General features: G+C 49.7%; 1 protein-coding gene across 1 annotated transcript in view; it reads left to right on the plus strand.

Annotated features, from left to right (window-relative positions):
• Nucleotides 1–19,101, plus strand: part of GPR137B (G protein-coupled receptor 137B) — a 49,514-nt gene that overhangs the window by 15,402 nt on the left and 15,011 nt on the right. Inside the window, exons 2-5 of the mRNA XM_027046963.2 lie at nucleotides 6,677–6,726; nucleotides 12,818–13,040; nucleotides 15,820–15,969; nucleotides 18,691–18,819. Of these exons, the coding sequence (XP_026902764.1) occupies nucleotides 6,677–6,726; nucleotides 12,818–13,040; nucleotides 15,820–15,969; nucleotides 18,691–18,819 (552 nt within the window). The remainder of the gene's footprint in view (nucleotides 1–6,676; nucleotides 6,727–12,817; nucleotides 13,041–15,819; nucleotides 15,970–18,690; nucleotides 18,820–19,101) is intronic.

Below are 19,101 nucleotides of genomic sequence, written 5' to 3' on the forward strand. Positions count from 1 at the left end.
CTGGTGTTTTCACCGACTGTGTAGACACCAAAGGGATGTCGGGAAAGGAGACCTGACCCCTTCGTTCACCCTTCTCATTCCTCAAGAGGCAGCTGGGGCTCTCCCTTCATCACAGCTCCAGCCAGACCTCACAGTCCCCCGGGGCCACCACCCCCTGCTGTCCCTGTGACACCCTGCGGCCCCTCCTTCCTGTCTCAGTTTCCCTGCCATGGGCCTCCCTCTGAGGGTGCCCTCCACCGCCCCCCATCATCTAGCCTCTCTCTCACACCTCCTGTCTCCAGGCCCCTCTCCCTGGGGCCTGTCCCCTCCCCAGGCCCCTGTCTTGGCCTGCTGCTCGCTTCCTTCCTGCTCCTGCACTTGGGTGGTGACACAAACCGCTCCACACGGCCACCACCCTGTGAGATTTACAACACTGTTACCACTCCCAAGGAGACCCCTGTAGCCTGAAGCTCCCTGTGTCTCCCCAGATGCCCAGACCTGCGTCACCAATTACCTGCCTTCTGCCTTGGATTTGCCTTCACTTTCACCTCCCCTCTCAAGCCCCCGGCGGGCCCTTTGCTTCTCGTCCCCCTGCTGCCCCCACCCCGATTCTCATCATCCCTGCTGCCCCTCCCCCCCCCGCCCCCTGAAAGCACCGCTCCCATGTCCATTTCCCTCACTGAACACCTTCTGTGATGTCCCACCCGGGACACACGTGCCTTCCTGCCCACGGGCTGCTGCTTCCCAGCCCTGCCGCCGTGCCACTGCCGTCCGGGAGCCCTCAGGTGCCGCCCTCGGCCGTCCTCCTCTCCTCACGTCATCTCAGGTCTGCTCCTGCCTCCTCATAGCCACTTACACCCCCTCACACCCCCTCACACCCCCTCACACCTCCCTATACTTCCCTACACCCGTTCACACCCCCTCAAATCCCTCATGCCTCTCCACACCTCTGCCCTCCTCACATCACTGGCATGTCTGTGTCTGGTTGTGAGTTTCTGGAGGTCAGGGACCAACTTTTCTCTATCTTACAGTCCTTGAGTCCAGATTCCGTGCGCCATGTCAGGTGACCTGATGTGAACACCATCAATCTGAAAGTGGGAATGACACGGATTTTTGTCTGGTCTCAGATTTTCCTTAGCTATTCACACAGTCCCTGACTTCCTCCTCTCTGATTTTATGGGTCTGGTTTTGTACTGAGCAGGCAGGGCCTCTGCCGTCAGGAGCACCGTAAAACAGGCAAGGATGATTCATCTTTGTGTGCCTGCCCTTCAGGAGCTGTCTCCTCTCCCGACCGAGTTCCTGCCGAGGTCAGCGGGAGCTAGCAGTGGACTGGAGGAGATGGGCAGCCTGATAAGGGATCCCTGGCGGGCCAGAGAGCAGGGATTACCCAGAATGCTTAGCTCCACTTCTGGGCACTAACCAACCTTTAATGACGTCTCTTGGAGCACAGATTGGATTAGGGGTGAGTGGAAGAGTTTGGATTTATTTTGCTGGAAATTTGGTCCAGACATTTATGCACTTTTCATTAATGGAGGCAAAAACTGTGCTGTAAAAAAATATACACGTATGTGTATTTATATGTACATGCGTGTTTGTATGTGTGTGTACTTGTGTGGGGGGAGTATATAATAACGGAATGTGTATATTGCGCTTTAAAATGGCAGGAATTTAAATACAGCTTTAAGGAACTTGACTTTTGGAGGATTAACTTGAAGGATAAAGGAAGATGTTCTCAGCACAGCTCGACTAGATTCAATTGCATTCGAGGCATACACTCATCACAAATTGTCAGCAGCGGGTTGAGTTTTTACAAATCGTGGACAAGCCTTGTATTTTGATGTGGTTATCACCTTGGCTTTGAGTTTAGAGAGGATCAGATGATTTACGATCAGATTGTGCCTTTCCCTGGTGAGGACCTTGTCCCTCCGGGCAAGGCGGGAGTTTGAGTTTTGTGGGGTTTCCCCCTCTTTTATTGCACAAGTCATTCCGTGGTCCCTCAGGGTGGACCCCCTGGTCCTTTAGGGTGGAACCCCTCACCCACGGGCCCCCCATGCTCAGCGCACTCCTTGGCTGCTGTGTTTAAGGGGGAAAAGTCTGAGTATCATTTAAAAGTTATCCTTCCTTCTTGTTTGTTGCGACTATTATTATTGCCATCATTACTCTTACTAAGGCCGCAGAGAACAGTCCATGCTTAGTGGCGAACTCTTTTCCCGAACTCTTTTCCCGAACTCTTTCATTCTCATTCAGAAGACCTTACGTGGCCAAGTAAGTTTGGAAAACTGGTGCCTACCGTATGTTTTGCTCAAAGATTTACAGCAGATCGGAGTCTTTTCCAGACTCTGGGAAGTTCCTGCAGGGAAAAACTGTTTAGCCTAGCGGTTCCTAAATGTGTTTGATCCCATGACATTTATTTCCCTAACACGGATGAATTCTCAGTTCTGTGGGAACACCTTGAGAAGCTGTGCCTCCGAGGAAATTTCTTAGAAGCGGAACTGTTGGAGCAAAGCATGTGATTGCTTATGAGGCTTGCATCCCGAGTTTTTGATGGTCGCGGCTGGGCACGCCGCCCTTCACCACGCTCCGAGAGGGGTGTTCTGGGGTCCAGGCTGGCCTCGGAGGCAGTCCCCCCGCACCTGACTCTGTGCAGTCTACGAACGTATGCAGGCGAGCTACAGAGGCAGGGGGCTGTGGGAAGTTGAGAAACGTCTGTTTGGTTTGTAAAGCAGGTGGGCAGGTGGGCAGGTGGGGACTCCTTCCGCGCATCCAGCCTGAAGACCCAGCGCTGGCTGGTGGCGGGAGCAGCAGGGAGCCCTGTTCGCCTGAGTTGACCCTGATCCACCCAGACTCCCTCCTGTTGTCTCTGAGCCACCAGGAGCTGCTGCAAGGACCAGAGGGGGCAGTACTCCGGGCGAGACAAGAGGAGGCCGAGGTGCCCACCGCTGGAGCCCATGGCTTGCATGTCGGCTCCCTGTGCTCAGACCCGCTGAGGCCAGAGCCTCTTTCTGCTCTGCGTCCCATCTTGTCTCCTCTGGGTGTCTCCCCTCCAGCTGTAGGCCTGTTGAAGGCACTTGGCACAGAGCCGAGTCCACAGGATGCGACCACCTAGTCGTGCCCCATCCGGGGGACGCTATCCCATGGAGTGCCCTTGGGCCATGCCCGGGAGCACCGGGATAGGCCTGGTGTGTACGAGTAAACTGAGTCACTCAGGCCGAAGTTACCTGCCGCTGACCAAGCCCCACTAAGTGCGGCACAACGTTAAAAATATTTGCACATTGACTTGACAAGGTCAGGCACTTTTTCAAAATATTGTAGTTTCGGGACACCTGGGTGGCTCAGTTGGTTCAGGGTCCAAGTTTGTGAGTTTGAGCCTGGCATCAGCCTCTGCTCTGACAGTGGAGAGCCTGCTTGAGATTCTCTCTCTCCTTCTTTCTCTGCCTCTCCCCTGCTCGTTCTCTCTCTCTCTCTCTCTCAAAATAAGTAAATAAACTTCATTAAAAAAATGCTGTCGTTTTTTCCACACTTTGATATCTATGAATTCTTAATTTTTTATTATTATTATATTTTTAGATGTTTATTTATTTTTGAGAGAGAGACAGAGCATGCGCAGGGGACAGGCAGAGAGAGAGGGAGACAGAGAATCTGAAGCAGGCTCCAGGCTTGAGCTGTCAGCACAAAGCCCGATGCGGGGCTCGAACTCACAAGCCATGAGATCATGACCTGAGCCGAAGTCAGACGCTTAACCGACTGAGCCACCCAGGCGTCCCTGAAAATGTGTTTTAAAAGGAGGGTTGGTAGTTCTGCTGATTGTAAAGCCTGTGGGAATAGGTGTGGTCCCTCCTCCCCCAGATACAGAGTCTGTGCCTGAGGGTCCCCGTTGGCGGCCTGTTATTGGAGACTTGAGGGAGGGCAGCAGTGTATATGTCTGGGGGGCTGTCCGTGGACCCTGAGCATCCCCTGATCTTTGTTCTTTGCATCATACCTCTCAGTGTCGTGTGATTATCGTGGTGGCCTCCTCCAGTGTGTTTTAAATTAACGATTGCAGAGCTATTCAAGAGTGGCGCTTTTTCTCATGAGGTGGTCCTTGGACTAGCTGAATTAGAATCACCTGGGGTCGGGAATGTATTAAAATGCGGATTCCTGGGCCCCTCCCCAGACCCACCAGGTTGGCACCTCTAAGGGTGGGGCTGTGGGATTTGCATCTTTAACAAGTTCCCTGGGTGATTTTTTTTTCTTTTAATTGAAATATAGTTGACACACAATGTTAACGTTAGTTTTCCAGAGTACAACATAGTGATTCGACAAGTCTGTACATTACTCCGGGCTCCCCATGGTGAGCATAGTGACCGTCCCCATACCACGCTATTACCTTATTTACTGTCTTCCCTATGCTGTTTTCATCTCTGTAACTTACTACGTTTATAACTGGGAGCTTATACTTCTGAATATCCCCTTCACCTATTTTGCCCATCCCCCCCACCCCAGTTCTCTGCATGTAAGAGTCTGCTTGTCTGTTGTTTTGCTCTTTCAGATTCCACATCTGTATGAAATCACACGGTGTTGGTCTTTCTCTTTTCTCTGACCTATTTCACTTAGCATAGTACCCTATAGGTCCATCCATGTTGTCGCAAATGGCAAGATTTTATGCTTTTTTACGGTCAAGAAATGTTCCATCGCGTATGCATACCACTTCTTCATCCGTTCATCTGTCCTTGGGCATTTAGGTTGCTTCTGTATCTTGGCTATTGGAAATAATCCTGCAGTACTCATAGGGGTGCGTGTTATCTTTTCAGAGTGGTATTTTTGTTTTCTTTGGGTAAATACTCAGTAGTGGAATTAGTGGATTGTATGATACTTTTTTTAATGTTTTGGAGGATTTCTGTACTGTTTTCCCTATTGGTGGGGAGAGGGGATTAACTGCTGAAGGTCCTCAGAAGAAGGCCTTTTAGAAGGCTCCCAGAGGGAAATTGCATACGTGTTCTGGGAACTGGCCCTTAGAGCCATCACGGAGGCTCCGTTGTGACATCTGCATCCGCCGACTTGGCCAGGCACTTGGGATCCACCGAGGAATTTCCTGGGATTACTTTCAGATATCCCTCTTGCAAACGGATTTCTCACTGTGTCTTCCTCAGACCCGGGGGTTCGGGGGGGGGGGGGCGCCAATATTTAACCTGTGTGACCTCTCAGATCCCAGAGCTGCCCCCGCACCCCCCCCCCCAACCATGCCCACCCCGTTCTCCCTTTGCCCCTCCTTCACTCTTTCCAGCTCTGGCAACGTATCTGCCCCTTAGATATTTTCAGGAGCTGAGCCAAATCCACGAGAAGTCCCAAGTACAAAGAGAGCTGCGAAGCTGGAGAGCGTGTTTGGGAGCTCGGTGCAGAGGGGCCCGCTCGGTAGCGGGGAATGCGGGGCTTCCCATACTCCCCATCCACGGCAAGGTCATCCCTGGAGAAGGGTCGCCCCTTCTCTACTCTCCCATACCCTCCCTGCAAACACCCGGGGTCCAGGAGAGCCAGGGCATGAGCTCGTGTGCTGCAGTGTCCTAGCCCCGCGCGGTCCCCGGGACTCGCCCGAGCTTGTCCCCGAAGCCCCTGCGCGCATGCGCACTACGTGTCGTGGCCGTGTCGCGGCCGTGTCGCGGCTGGGCTGAAGGGAGCCGCCGCCTGCTTTCTCTGCTCATCGCCTCTCAGAGTCTCTGCCAGGCCGGCCGCTGCACCCTGCATGGACGCATTAGCAATTGTGCAGGACGCAAAAGCTGTGGCGAATTCCCAACACGTGACCTTTCTCCTATAGATAATGGTTGTTTGATGCTTCTAGAGACCAGGGACATTGACAAAGTGGGCTGCAAAGTGTGAGGCCTGGGTGCGTGGATGCTTATGTTCAAACAGCATGAATTTGGTGCCAGTGAAAATTCTAATAAAGGGTAAGGGTAGGCTGTTTATCTCTGGTGGGAGTATGGGCTCAAATATGAATCTTTATTAAATTTTTTTAATGTTTATTTATTTTTTAGAGAGAGAGAGAGAATGCGAGTGGGTTGGGGCAGAGAGAGAGGGAGGCACAGAATCCGAAGCAGGCTCCAGGCACAGAGCTTGATGTGGGGCTCGAACTCACGAGCTGTGAGATCATGACCTGAGCCAAAGTCAGCCGCTCAACCAACTGAGCCACCCAGGCGCCCTTCAAATTTGAATCTTATCATAAGAGAAACACCTTGGCACTGGTAGACCAGTAATACCTTTACATTTTCTCCCCTTTTTACCATTTTCATCATTAAAAAAATTTTTTTTTTTAAGTTTTATTTACTTTTGAGAGAGAGAGAGAGAGAACAAGGTTGGGGGCAGAGAGAGAACCCCCAGCAGGCTCCATACTGTCAGCATGGAGCCCGTTGCAGGGCTTGAACTCACCAACCATGAGATCATGACCTGAATCAAAACAAAAAGTCAGATGCTTAACTGACTAAGCCACCCAGGTGTCCCCCCACCCCCATTTTCACCATTTTTAAATACCTTGGTCTTGAAAATTGTATGGGTGGCTTAAAAAATCTTTAGCTTAACACATTCTCACAAAGCAGATCTGTCCATTTCAGAAGCTGTGCCCTGGCACCTGGGTATAAAGGGAAAGGGGCGTTGAAGCGATGATGTTGGTTTGTTGGTGTTGTCAACGTATCGCATCCCCAACCCGCCATGTTGTTCTGTCTTGCAGGTGATTTTCAAAGCCAAGTCAAAATATTCTCCAGAATTACTCAAATACCGGTAAGTACCCCGGGGGAATTTCCATCCGCGTCCAGCAAATACGTTTTTGACTATTTAGTACTCGGCGAGGCACCCTGAGGCAGAAATGTAGTCCTCGTCCTTGAGAACCAAACACTCTGTAAAGAGGTCCTTAAACAACACAAAAACTCACAGAATCAGGCAAAGCAGTGGTTGTTCAGGAGCAGGAGCAGTCTCTGCCTTGGGCTCTGTGCACTGTGAGAGTCACGGGAATTTTGTGGAAGAAGTCAGTCTGTGCTGAGCTGAGAGGAGAGGCTCATAATCTGGAAGGAAATGCCTTAAATCACATGCCACGTTTATGTGAAGAGGTCGATAGGCATGTTTTTCTGTGGAGAGGGCTCATGGGTTTCCCAAAATTTTCAGAGAGGTCTGTGACCCCGACACCCTCCACCCCAACAGCAAAGAACCAGTGGCTTAAAGAATGTGAGACTTGGTCAGGGGGAAAGGGAGACCAGGCATTCGGAAGGGGTGAGGCCAGCATACGGTGTTCTGATGTCCTTGCCCGGGAGGGCCCCACTGCCATGGGCGGATGTTTCTGAAAAGGCGACTTTGGCCAGTTACCTCCTTGAATCAGAATGAGAATGTATTTCCTTTGTTCCTTGAGAAGTGTGTAAAAATGTGTGCCTGTTATGTTTTACGTAAATATATAATTTGAAATGTATAAATGCTTTCTGTTTAAAATTCCAAAGATGTACTTTTATTCAGATGTAATTGACATACAATGTCATATTAGTTTCAGGTGTACCACAGAATGATTTGATATTGGTATATGTGTATTGCAAAATGATCACCTCAGTAAGTCTAGTTAACCTGCGTTACCATCCATGGTTACAAAAATTGTTGTTTCTTGTGATGAGAACTTTTAAGGTCATGGAAGTGCATATTTTGATCTCCCATTTTATATCCAAGAAAACTGAAATTGAGGAAGTGATATGACAGTACTCAGATCAAGAGACAAGTCTTGGCCACGTTTCTTTTTTTTCACCTCATCTTGATGTCTTTGTTCACTACTTTGTGCATGTTTCTACCAGACTACTCAACTGGGATTTTAGGGTCCACCATGAAATAATGTTACTATTATAATATAATAATAATAATAAATATTATGTAATAGTAAATGTAATATAATATAATAATATAATATGATATGATTGATATAATATAATATATAATATAATATAATATATAATATAATATGATATTATTATAATAAGGAGAACCATTTAAAGGAGCAGTTCCCAAGTTAACTTCTCCGGAAGCAAAGTACCTGGCCTTTCCTCTGCACCCATAATCTCTGCCTCCATCCTCTTGACTCTGGAAATGTAGATCAGCTTTGGGGACTGGGGAGCCAAGAATGGATGAAGACTGGGGTGGAGGAAGAATGTTCTGATTGGATCACGGAGCTGGTCTTGTCTTGGAAGCAGTTGGTTGAGCCTGGGGTAGTAAGGTGTCTTCTCGAAGTGAAATCCCAAAGCACTGGTCAGAAAATTTTCAGCCTGAGCACTTGGGGGATGGGATTCCTTTCGGTGAGAAGATGAGTGTGTGGGGACTGTACTTGATTCTGGAACCAAAGTGCAGACAGTAGGATAGGCTGTTTCTAGTGGGAGGGGATTGGCAGAAATGAAGGGAGGAGACCCGGAGAAACCCGGCTAGATGCGATGCTTGGGCTGGAGAAGGCATAAGAAGCCAGGAGGGCTAAGGTTTCAGTGGGAGAAGCCTGTTAACTCCGGTCTAATAATAAATCCTCAGAGTTATTCGTGTTTATCTCTTCTATCTCCTCTGCTTGATTCCCCATTTCCTTAAGCCAGATGCCCCTGCAGACATTTCAGGCCATGATTTATCCCTTGAGATGCTTTGATACATTGGCTTGTAAATAGACTGGCTTTTCTTTTTTTTTTTTTAATTTTTTTTTCAACGTTTATTTATTTCTGGGACAGAGAGAGACAGGGCATGAACGGGGGAGGGGCAGAGAGAGAGGGAGACCCAGAATCGGAAACAGGCTCCAGGCTCTGAGCCATCAGCCCAGAGCCCGACGCGGGGCTCGAACTCACGGACCGCGAGATCGTGACCTGGCTGAAGTCGGACGCTTAACCGACTGCGCCACCCAGGTGCCCCTAGACTGGCTTTTCTAATTGAATCATGACTCATTTGAAATGAAACAGTAGCCCTTAGTCTAGAACTGGTTGCAACTCCTCACCCCAAGCTACTCCCATAGCAGTTCGATGTTGTTGTTGTTTTTTAAGCTTATTTATTTACTTTGAGAGAGAGAGGGAGGGAGGGAGGGGCAGAGAGAGGAAGAGAGCGAGAGAGAATCCCAAGCAAGCACTGTCAGTGCAGAGCCCGATGCAGGGCTCGAACCTACGGGGCTGGGTGCTCGAGAACGCTTTGACTTTAAGCCTTTTAAACCGTTTTCCCTCCATCTTTGATTTTTTTGTTGTTGTTGGTAAGTAAAAACGTAATGAGCCAGGCTTTGCTTTTCCGGTTCTGTAAGGAATCTAAGATCTAAGAAGAGAAATGGAAACGACGCTTTCTAATCCGTTAGCGCCATCCCCTCCCCGAAGGAGGTAGCCAAGTAGCAAAGTTCTGTCGTGTTGCATTAGCTGGCACTTCTGTCCCCAGGCCCGTGTGGGCAGGACTCTAGGAGCCACCTCAAAGGCCCACCATCTCTGCGCTTGGGGACTAGCCAGAAGCTGATCCCTCTGGGCTCATGAGCAAAGTCGTCTTCCCAGATGCAGGGCCCCACTGATTTTCTTCTCCTTTGGCCTTTTTTTCTCATCATAGGCTGTTTATCCTGACCCTATGGTTTGAATTGAAAGGCAGTAATTCTGGGGGAGAGTGTACATTGTTGCCATGGAAACACACATTTGCCCTAGGATCTGTTCTGCACCCCTGCCCACCATCTAAATCTCTTTTCTGCAGAGCTGCAGACCCAGGAGGAAAAGTGAAGTTTTGTAAGGTTTTTTTTTGTTTTTGTTTTTGTTTTTTTTTGTAAAAAATGATAAAATAGAAAAAGATTGAAAGTTTGGAATGTGGACCTGTGGAAAGAAAGAAACCAAATCTACTGAGCTCCCCCACTCTCCTCCCCACATAACCCCCTCCAGCCCTGAGGAAACACAGTGACGTTTTCCATCATAGGTTTTCGTATACATTTCCCAGGACGGAGTTGCTTTACCACATTGACGATTTAGCTGACTTTTACCTTAATGTTGGAGTAAAAGTACTTTTTCCATATTGTTTCACGTCTCACAACACAGCTTATTGAAGACAAAAACAGGCTTCGGTGCATCTGGGTGGCTCAGTCGGTTAAGCATCGGACTTCGGCCCAAGTCATGATCTCACAGTTTGTGGGTTCGAGCCCTGCATGGGGCTCTGTTCTCTCAGCACAGAGCCTGCTTCATATGCTCGCTCTCACTCTCTCTCTCTCTCTCTCTCTCTCTGCCTCTCCCCACCCCCCGTCTCAAAAATAAACATTAAAAAGAGAAAAAAGACAATAACAGGTTTCTGTTTGGCAGGTGGTCTTAGAAGCACTCAGAGTAGGCCGGGGTAGAAATTACGGGGCAGGAAGGTTTTAGGCAGAAAGATCAGCTTGGGTAAAGACAGGGGGAGATGGGAACATCTGTGGGCTTCACGACAACACACAGACCGGCTTAATTAGGATGTGGGGCACCCACCAATTGACCTGGCTCCGTAGACTGATTGGGAGTGTGGCGGAGTAGAGGGTTTAGGGTGGGGTTTAGGGTGAGGGTCGATCTGGACACCAGCACGTTGGTTCTAGACAGAAGGCATGGGACCATGTGGCTGGTGAGGACGGCGAGGGGGGCACACCGGGGAGCAGGAATAAAGAATCTGTTGACCTTGACAGCTGAGTAAACCGGGGTTGTAATCAAGGAAGATCTTTGTCGTTCAGGAGTCTGCAAAAAAAGTGACGGTGCCTTTCATAGAAACAGGAAGAGACAGAAGTGCTCGAGGAGGACCGTTGTGAATTAGGCTTGGACACGGTCTGAGGCGGCAGGGTGGCAGCTGTTTGCAGTGTGGGTCTGGTCGTAGGACGGGGGCAGTGGCTCAGGACAAGATCTTTATGAACCTGGTCGTACAGAAGCTGTAAGAGTGAACGTATTTCCCAGGGAACGGGGGGTAGAGGAGAGAGCCAAGGATGTCATCACTTTGGGGGAGGGAGGGGAGGAAGAGGAACCAGGGGCTATCCAAGGGGCAGGCTCAGACAGGGGAACGTGAGGCAGGTGAGGGCTGTGGAGTGATGGACAAGGGAGCACCAGGAAGGTGGGGCAAGATGGCGGCCAAGAGTTGACACCTTGGGGTTTGATGAGTGGGTCATGGGGGGCCTGGGAGAACGTGGGGTCAGCAGGGGAGGACCTGCGGAGGAAGGAATGACAGGAAGAGGTAAAGACTTTGTGGGCAATAGGAGAGGCTGGGGTGAGACCGTGAGGCTCCGTGGCGTGAGGACAGAGGAGAAACCAGAAGGCGCAGGACCCGCTGGATTCCCACAGCAGCTCTTTGAGGCAGAATAGGAATCCTCATCTCTGTTTCTCGGACAAGGACACGCAGGCCAGAGTGGCCCAGAGACTCGCCTGACGTCTCAGCTTCATGTGGCGCCCACACCCTTCTTCTCTGGGTCACGCCAGGCAGGTGAGGGCAGGGCAGGGTGATGGAAAGGAGGGAGGGTGTGGCGGAGGCTTGGTTGCAAACCCAAGGTGGGAACGTGTGGCAGGGAGGCACCCCATACCAGCTGCCCTGGGTGCCACACGGTCAGTGTTGAGTTATGTCTGGCTTCCTTACCCTTTACTTACACTCTCTTTCTCCCTCTGCCCCTCCCTCCGTGGGTCCCGTCAGTGCCATGAGGTCTGGAGCTGGGACTACGATCCGGGATTCTGGGTCCCGGTCTGTAACAGCTTTTGAAGACGCCGGTGTCATTCTGTAGCTTGTAGACCACTTCGAGCCGACGGTTTCCATCTTTTGGATTTCCAAATGTAGTCCAGTTAGACCAGTCTGGTTTTGAGCCAAGCAGGTCTGTTCCTTGTTTACATATCTGCCGAAGGAAGCGAAGGGTATGGGCAGTCTTGAAGATAAGCGTGAGGCTGCTGATTTTGGTTCTAGTAAATCCGAGAAGTCTTTCTGTAGACCTTGCACCAGTCACCCAGGACATGAGGAGATCTGGGAAACTACAAGGTAAAACTGGCAGCGACCTAGACATTTTGCGTCCGTTCAGCCTCGGGCAAGATGCTTGGGCAGATTTGCATCGCCGCAGAATACTGCCTCAGTAGTGAGTGTTTCCGGGTCAATGTGAGCACCACCCAGACTCCCCCCTCCATCCATGACTTTTTTGGGGGGTACAGCCTTGTATACACACACACTTAGTCCTCAGCAACACTCTGCAAAGCAGGTGTTTATTTAGTCTGCGTTCAGATGACGAGGCTAAGGCTCCCACGGGGTGGTTTTGCCCAGGGTCACCGAGCGCAGCCTTATGGGTGCCCCCTTGAGACCCTCCTCTGACCTGGAGCCCATGCGCTTCACTCTCAGCGTGTCCTCGTGAGGAGTGAGCGCTCAGCGGGGGCTTCAGTCCGGACGTGCGCTGTCCCACCCAGTCCGCATGGCCTCCCGGATGCAGGGAAGGGTGGCTCAGAGGGCACCTTCCTGAGGGCACAACTTGTAGTTTTATCTGTAATTTTTTTTTTTAATGTTTATTTATTTTTGAGACAGAGACAGAGCATGAACGGGGGAGGGTCAGAGAGAGGGAGACACAGAATCTGAAACAGGCTCCAGGCTCTGAGCTGTCAGCCCAGAGCCCGATGCAGGGCTCGAACTCGCGGACCGCGAGATCATGCCCTGAGCCGAAGTCGGCCGCTTAACCGACTGAGCCACCCAGACGCCCCTTTTATCTGTAATTTGAATCGTGGAACAGCCACCTCCGAAATCTGCCCTCGTAGGTGTCGGATAACTCTGGTACGTTCTGCTTCTGGCAGCCAACCAGAAAGTCCCGCGGTTTCCTTCTGGATGGATCCAGAACATACAGCCAGCGTGCAGGCAGCGTCTGACATTTCTCACTGGTCCCTTCCAGGTTACCCCTCTACCTGGCCTCACTCTTCATCAGCCTCGTTTTCCTGTTGGTGAATTTAACCTGTGCGGTGTTGGTGAAGACGGGAAACTGGGAGAGGAAGGTCATTGTCTCCGTGCGTGTGGCCATTAATGACACTCTCTTTGTGCTGTGTGCCGTCTCGCTCTCCATCTGTCTCTACAAAATCTCGAAGATGTCCTTAGCCAACATTTACTTGGAGTCTAAGGTAGGTGGAATGATGGTCAAGATCCCCTCGGTAAACTTATTCCGAAAATAGTTTCCTGGTTGCAAACAGACAACTCAACAAATACCTTTCACACCTGCCCTAGAAATGATTAGCCGTGCCGTGGTTGCCAAAACACAGAGCTGTGTAGTTCGTGAACTTTGTACGCAAGGAGGGTTCCGTTCGAGCTGGCTCAACGGAACCAAGAGTGCAGAATTACTGGCAGAGAGGTCATCTCTGGCTTATAGATACAGTGTTTAAAGGACTTGGCAGGATTGACCGTGCTGATAATATTCGTAGAAACACACACCCAGTGACCCCTGTGCTCCAGGCACTTTTATAGAAGATAAGCGTTCTACACAGGGAAGCTAATGCAATCCTCACAAATCCCTGGGGGGAGGTATTATTCCCTACTTCATGGACCGGGGGACCAGGGCGCAGAGGTCAGTAGCTCGCCCTGGGTTGCACACTCAGTGGATGCTCAGCTCAACTTGGGACCCGGCAGGCTGGCCCCGGGGTCTGTCAGGTGCGATTCACGCTCCCCTCGGGACCGGCCTGCATGTCAGGGGATGGTGGACATCCCAGTGTGGACAGCGCCCCCTGGGGTTCAGAACAATGTCTCTCTCCTGCTGATTAGTCAGGGATGGAGGCAGATGCTATGAGAGGGAGGCTCCTGGCCCCTTCTCTCGCTTTGCTGCTGTATGGCACACCCTCGAGTCTCTGTTTTCTCCTTCCTTTCCCTGGAGTTAGAAAGGACAGGGGCGCCTGGGGGGCTCAGACCGTTAAGCTCAGACCATCTGACTTCAGCTCGGGTCATGATCTCGTGGTTCATGAGTTCGAGCCCCACATCGGGCTCTGTGCCGACGGCTCGGAGCCTGGAGCCTGCTTTGGTTCTGTGTCTCCCTCTATCTGCCCCTCCCCCATTCACGCTCTGTCTCTGTCTCTCAAAAATGAATATTAAAAAAAAGGGGGGGGGTGGATATGCTCCTGGGGCTGTGGTGCCCAGGTGCCCCTGAGCGGCTTGATCCCAAGTTTCCCTTTGTTGAGAAGCTCAGTGAAGTGTGGAGGCCGGGGAGTGGCCCCACCACACCAGTCACTTGACCTCTCTGGACCTTGGCTTTTCTCATTTGTAACATGGTTGAGTGACTTCCGTAGCTCCCTTGCTTCTCACCTTCCGCGACCGTGTCCTGCGGCAGACCCCCTTGGCTGCCTTCTGTGCCCCGAGGCCCAGCTGGCTGCGGTAAATGTTCGGTCTGCAGACCGTGAGGCAGCTCTGTCTCCACAGTGTCGTGTCTTCAGCAGTGACCAGTAGATTAAAATCTGTGCCTCTGACTTCAGAAATACAGAGCCGTGGGGCACCTGGGTGGCTCAGTCGGTTAAGCGTCCAACTTCGGCTCAGGTCATGATCTCATGGTCCGTGGGTTTGAGCCCCGCGTCGGGCTCTATGCTGACAGCTCAGCCTGTTTCAGATTCTGTGTCTCCCTCTCTCTGACCCTCCCCTGTTCATGCTCTCTCTCTGTCTCAAAAATAAATAAACATTAAAAAAATTAAAAAAAAAAAAAAAGAAATACAGAGCCATCACCAGGCATCCTGTGAGTGGCTGACCTCTTGCAAAATCCCAAAAGACTTTGGTACAACCAGAATATGTTGTATCCACCAGAATAGTTCCCACTTATAAGTTCTCTCCCTCCATGCTTTACCTGTGGGTTCTCTCTCTCTCTCTCTCTCTCTCTCTCAAAATAAGTAAACATTAAAAAAAAATTTTTTTACAGAAAAAAAGCCCACAAAAATCAGAATTGTGGTTTTTACAGGAAGGGTTAAATTTCAGACTGCCAAAGACCATTTAGGTCACCCCTGTGGCAAACAAGCTAATAACCTACTACTGACAAAATAAAATACTATCTCATTAACTAGTGACTTCCAAATGCAAATCTCAAAAATCAATTTCAGTTTTTTGGTTATGTTTGTCAACTGTGTGTTTCTAGCTGGCACCCATTGACTGTAAATCGATAGCTTCCTAAATTGGGGCACAAATCACCAATTTCCATGTAATTCCAAGTCCAGAGTGACACTGTGACTCCAGTGCTTCCGGCTTAGAAGATTCTGGACTTTGAGGCAGTGCTCCCTGCCCAGAGCCACCATCAGCGGGATCGCACTCTCCCAGCTACCATCCTGCTGAGATGGGCTCTCCCTGGGCCACAGGCTGTGCACTGGGCTCATAAGTCAGGGGTCGTCTTGGAAATTGAACAACATAAGCCACTTGACTTTGCATTAAGCAAATGGCCCATATTTAAGGCATCTCCAAATTGACTTCCAGATTTTGAAGCATCTATATGAAGATAATCTGAAATTTACAGAGGGGAGGGACACCTGGGTGGCTCAGTTGGTGAAGCGGCTGACTTCGGCTCAGGCCATGATCTTGTGTTTGTGGGTTCAGGCCTCTCATCAGGCTCTGTGCTGACAGCTCAGAGCATGGAACCTGTTTCGGATTCTGCATCTCTCTCTCTCTCTGCCCCTCCCCTGCTCATGCTCTGTCTCTCTTGCTCTCTCTCAGAAATACATTAAAAAATATTTTTTTTAATTAAAAATTTTTAGGGGGGATGTGGGATGCAATGAAGCTTGGGCTTCGGTCTAATGTCTGAGGGTGGAGGCTTTGATGGGGCTCGCGGGCACCATAGCGCATGCCTCTGAGGCATTAGGCTGAACACAGGCCGGGTTCCGGGAGGAGGCCGGTGTCCCGGACCCGGATCGGGCGCAGCCCTCATGGCTCCCGCTCTTCCAGGGCTCCTCCGTGTGTCAAGTGACTGCCATCGGAGTGACCGTCATCCTCCTCTACGCCTCCCGGGCCTGCTACAACCTGTTCATCCTCTCGTTTTCTCAGAGCAAGAACGTCCATTCCTTTGATTACGACTGGTACAATGTATCAGACCAGGTCAGTGGGTGCCGGCGATCTGTCACCTGAACGGCGACTCTTTGCTTCGCAGCATCCCATGTGGCAGAGAGGTATAAGCTCCTTGCTTCTGCGGCTAAATAGCTGGGTGACCTTGCCAGTCACTAACCTGTGTGGTATCTGCATCCTCATCTGTAAAATGGGATCATAGTACCTGCCTTGTTCCAGCTCACATTTCTGAGAGAACTAGGGTATATATGTGCACACACACGCACAGTGACACGCGCACAGAGACATGCAGGCACACACATGCATCCACTTCTCCTTTCTCCTTTCTGGGGCTCTTGTCAAGCAGTACTTAAAAAAAAATTTTAAGTGCTTCCATATAAATGTGAGATGGTTTCCTTAAAGGGTGAAATTTGCCAAGGGAAAACAGAGTGTATGCAGGTTTCAGAAAATACATAAAACCATGACTTAAAAAAAAAAAAATGGAGCCTGTAAACAACAACATTTGAGGAACTCGAGACAAAAATGACTGGGGTATTAAGGTGTTAGTAAAAGCTCCTTTTAGCAGTTGTCTCCATCTGCTATTCTTCTCATTTAATATATCCTAGAAGCTCATAAATTATAAAGCCACAAACAAAGGTAGCGACGTATCATTTGGGATTCTTGTCCAAATGAGAAAGACTGAACGTAAGTCATCTCCTCATTTGGGAAATAGCGACGCTTTGTCCTCAGCCGTGGACGGGGTGCTGGGGACACAAACGTTCACAGACTCCCTCCCTGCCTGGGGGAGCGACTTATGTCCACTGAGGAGAACACACACACAGGCCATTACAAGAGAGAAACAGAACTTCTGTTTTATGACAGGGGTCTACTGGATTGAATTGCAAAAGCCCTTAACTTTTCCTGGAAAAATACTGAATATTCAACCATATACAGACGCACTTCTAGAAATCCCAGCGGTGCTCAGTACCTGGGCCGGATTAAGACCCTGGAGGAAGGCACTAAATGACCACAATAAACACGTGAGGACAAAGGGAAATTCAGGACAGGCACATGGAAGGTGTCATAATTAGAAAAGATTAAAACAGCCACCACCACCCAAACCAATACCACACGTGCAGGATGGTAGAAAGTTGAGCACTGCTGAAGGTGTGCCCTGTTTTGAGAAAATCAAACATTAAAAAATATAAACTTTGGGGCACTTGGGTGGCTCAGTTGGTTAAGCGTCCAGCTCTTGGTTTCAGCTCAGGTCATGATCTCACAGTTTGTGGGTTTGAGCCCCACATCGGGCTCTGTGCTGACAGCGTGGAGCCTGCTTGGGGTTTTCCGTCTCCCTCTCTCTCTGTCCCACTCCTGCTCTCTCTCTCAAAATAAATAAATATACTTCAAATACACACACACACACACACACACACACATACATATAAACTTTAAGCAATAATAAATTAGAGACTTATTTGTAAGACAAAGGATCTCATGGGGTAAAATATACATAAAACTTACAATTGTAATCATTTTTAAGTGTACAGATCACTGGCATTAAGCACATTCCCATTGTTGGGCAACCATCACCACCTTCTGTCTCCAGAACTCGTTCATCTTCCCAAACTGAAACTTCGTATCCATTAAACAACAGAGATTAGGTTTTAACAAAATAATTATTTCAATTTTTCTTTCAGTTAAGGGCTTCTGGTGATAACAAATTTAAAGCACCATGACCTTGAAAGTCCTGTTGTTTTTCTTAGGGGGATGGTTGTTCACGAGTAGCTAGACCTGTGGGTTGCAACTGAGAGAATCTAGGAGCAAATCTAACAGGTGGCCACAAGCTGCCCGCTGTTCGTGTAGAATGAATAGAAGGGACAGCGTACTGCGGAGATGTAGCAGAAATGGGGCTGGAGATGCAAAGCTCGAGAGGCATCCTTCCAAGAGTGGCATGGTTAGTGCTGGTTACTGTACTTCGAATCCCACGTAATGGAGAAGGCAGAAGGATCGAGTTGAGGTGATTGGCCAGCTATGGCCCGATTTTGGCACACTGTCTAGGTTTGAGATGCTGGCCTCTCTGGTGGAGTTGCCCAGCCACGACCATGTGTGCTTCTCACAGGCCCTGTGCCCTGCAGGAAGGGAGGGACCACACACCAGGCCCATTCAGCTGTCTCACTGGTCTGGACAAACGTCCTGGACTCTGAACAGTTGTTTCCAGACAATCTAGCCTGCGCAATTGATGGGTTGGGGCTCCTGGGTGGCTCAGTTGGTTGAGCATCCGACTCTTGATTTTGGCTTGGGTCACAGTCCTGGGGTTATGGAGCCCATAGGGGATTCTCCCTCTCTCTCTCTCTGCCCCTCTCCCCCACTTAAAAAATTCACGTGTTTATCCCAGGGATGAGACAAAGGGTCACAGTTACATGCCGCTCTTAAAAATTGGGGAGGGGGTGACATAACGTCTCATTACTTGATTGTTGAAGGAAAGAAAATCAACGTAAATTCAGGAGACTTGATTTGGATATGAGGAAGATTTTGGAGGAGTAAAACATCAGAGACGGGCAGTTTCTGTCCTTGATTCTCTTGAGGGTGGTAATTGTCTCTCCTGTGTGGCTGAAATAAGCCCCCACCTGAGGTCTGGACCATTAGTCTTGCCTGATTTCAGCACGCACGTCGTAGCATTAGAATTATTAGTCTCTGTTCACGTTAGGAAGAATCTGATCAGACTTCTTTCCTCCGCCCTCAGTCTGGTGACTCCATTTCCTCTCTTTTCCGCAGGCGGATCTGAAAAACCAGCTGGGGGATGCCGGATATGTGGTGTTTGGAGTGGTTCTTTTCGTGTGGGAGCTCTTACCCACCACCTTGGTCGTCTACTTCTTCCGAGTTAGAAACCCTACAAAGGACCTTGTGAGTAGACCATTTGATGTTTGCAGAAAAGATCTGCCTCTAGTCACAAAACACGCAATCAGATTTTCTTCTCAGATTTTCAGTAGCATGCCTCTTCTGTCCTGTCGTGTTATAAAAATTTCCCATGTCTGTCTGTGACTGTCTTTTTGCATAACTCTTTTTGAGGCAAATTCATTCTTCAGCTAATGCTTTTAGTTGTATCTCCGGCCTTGAGCTAGTGATCAGCTGTTTTTCCTAAAGCAACAACAGTGTCATTAGTATCTTAGCCTTGCCTTGGGGCGA

Source organism: Acinonyx jubatus, chromosome D2 (genome assembly GCF_027475565.1).
Source record: "Acinonyx jubatus isolate Ajub_Pintada_27869175 chromosome D2, VMU_Ajub_asm_v1.0, whole genome shotgun sequence".
Taxonomy (NCBI): Eukaryota; Metazoa; Chordata; class Mammalia; order Carnivora; family Felidae; genus Acinonyx; species Acinonyx jubatus.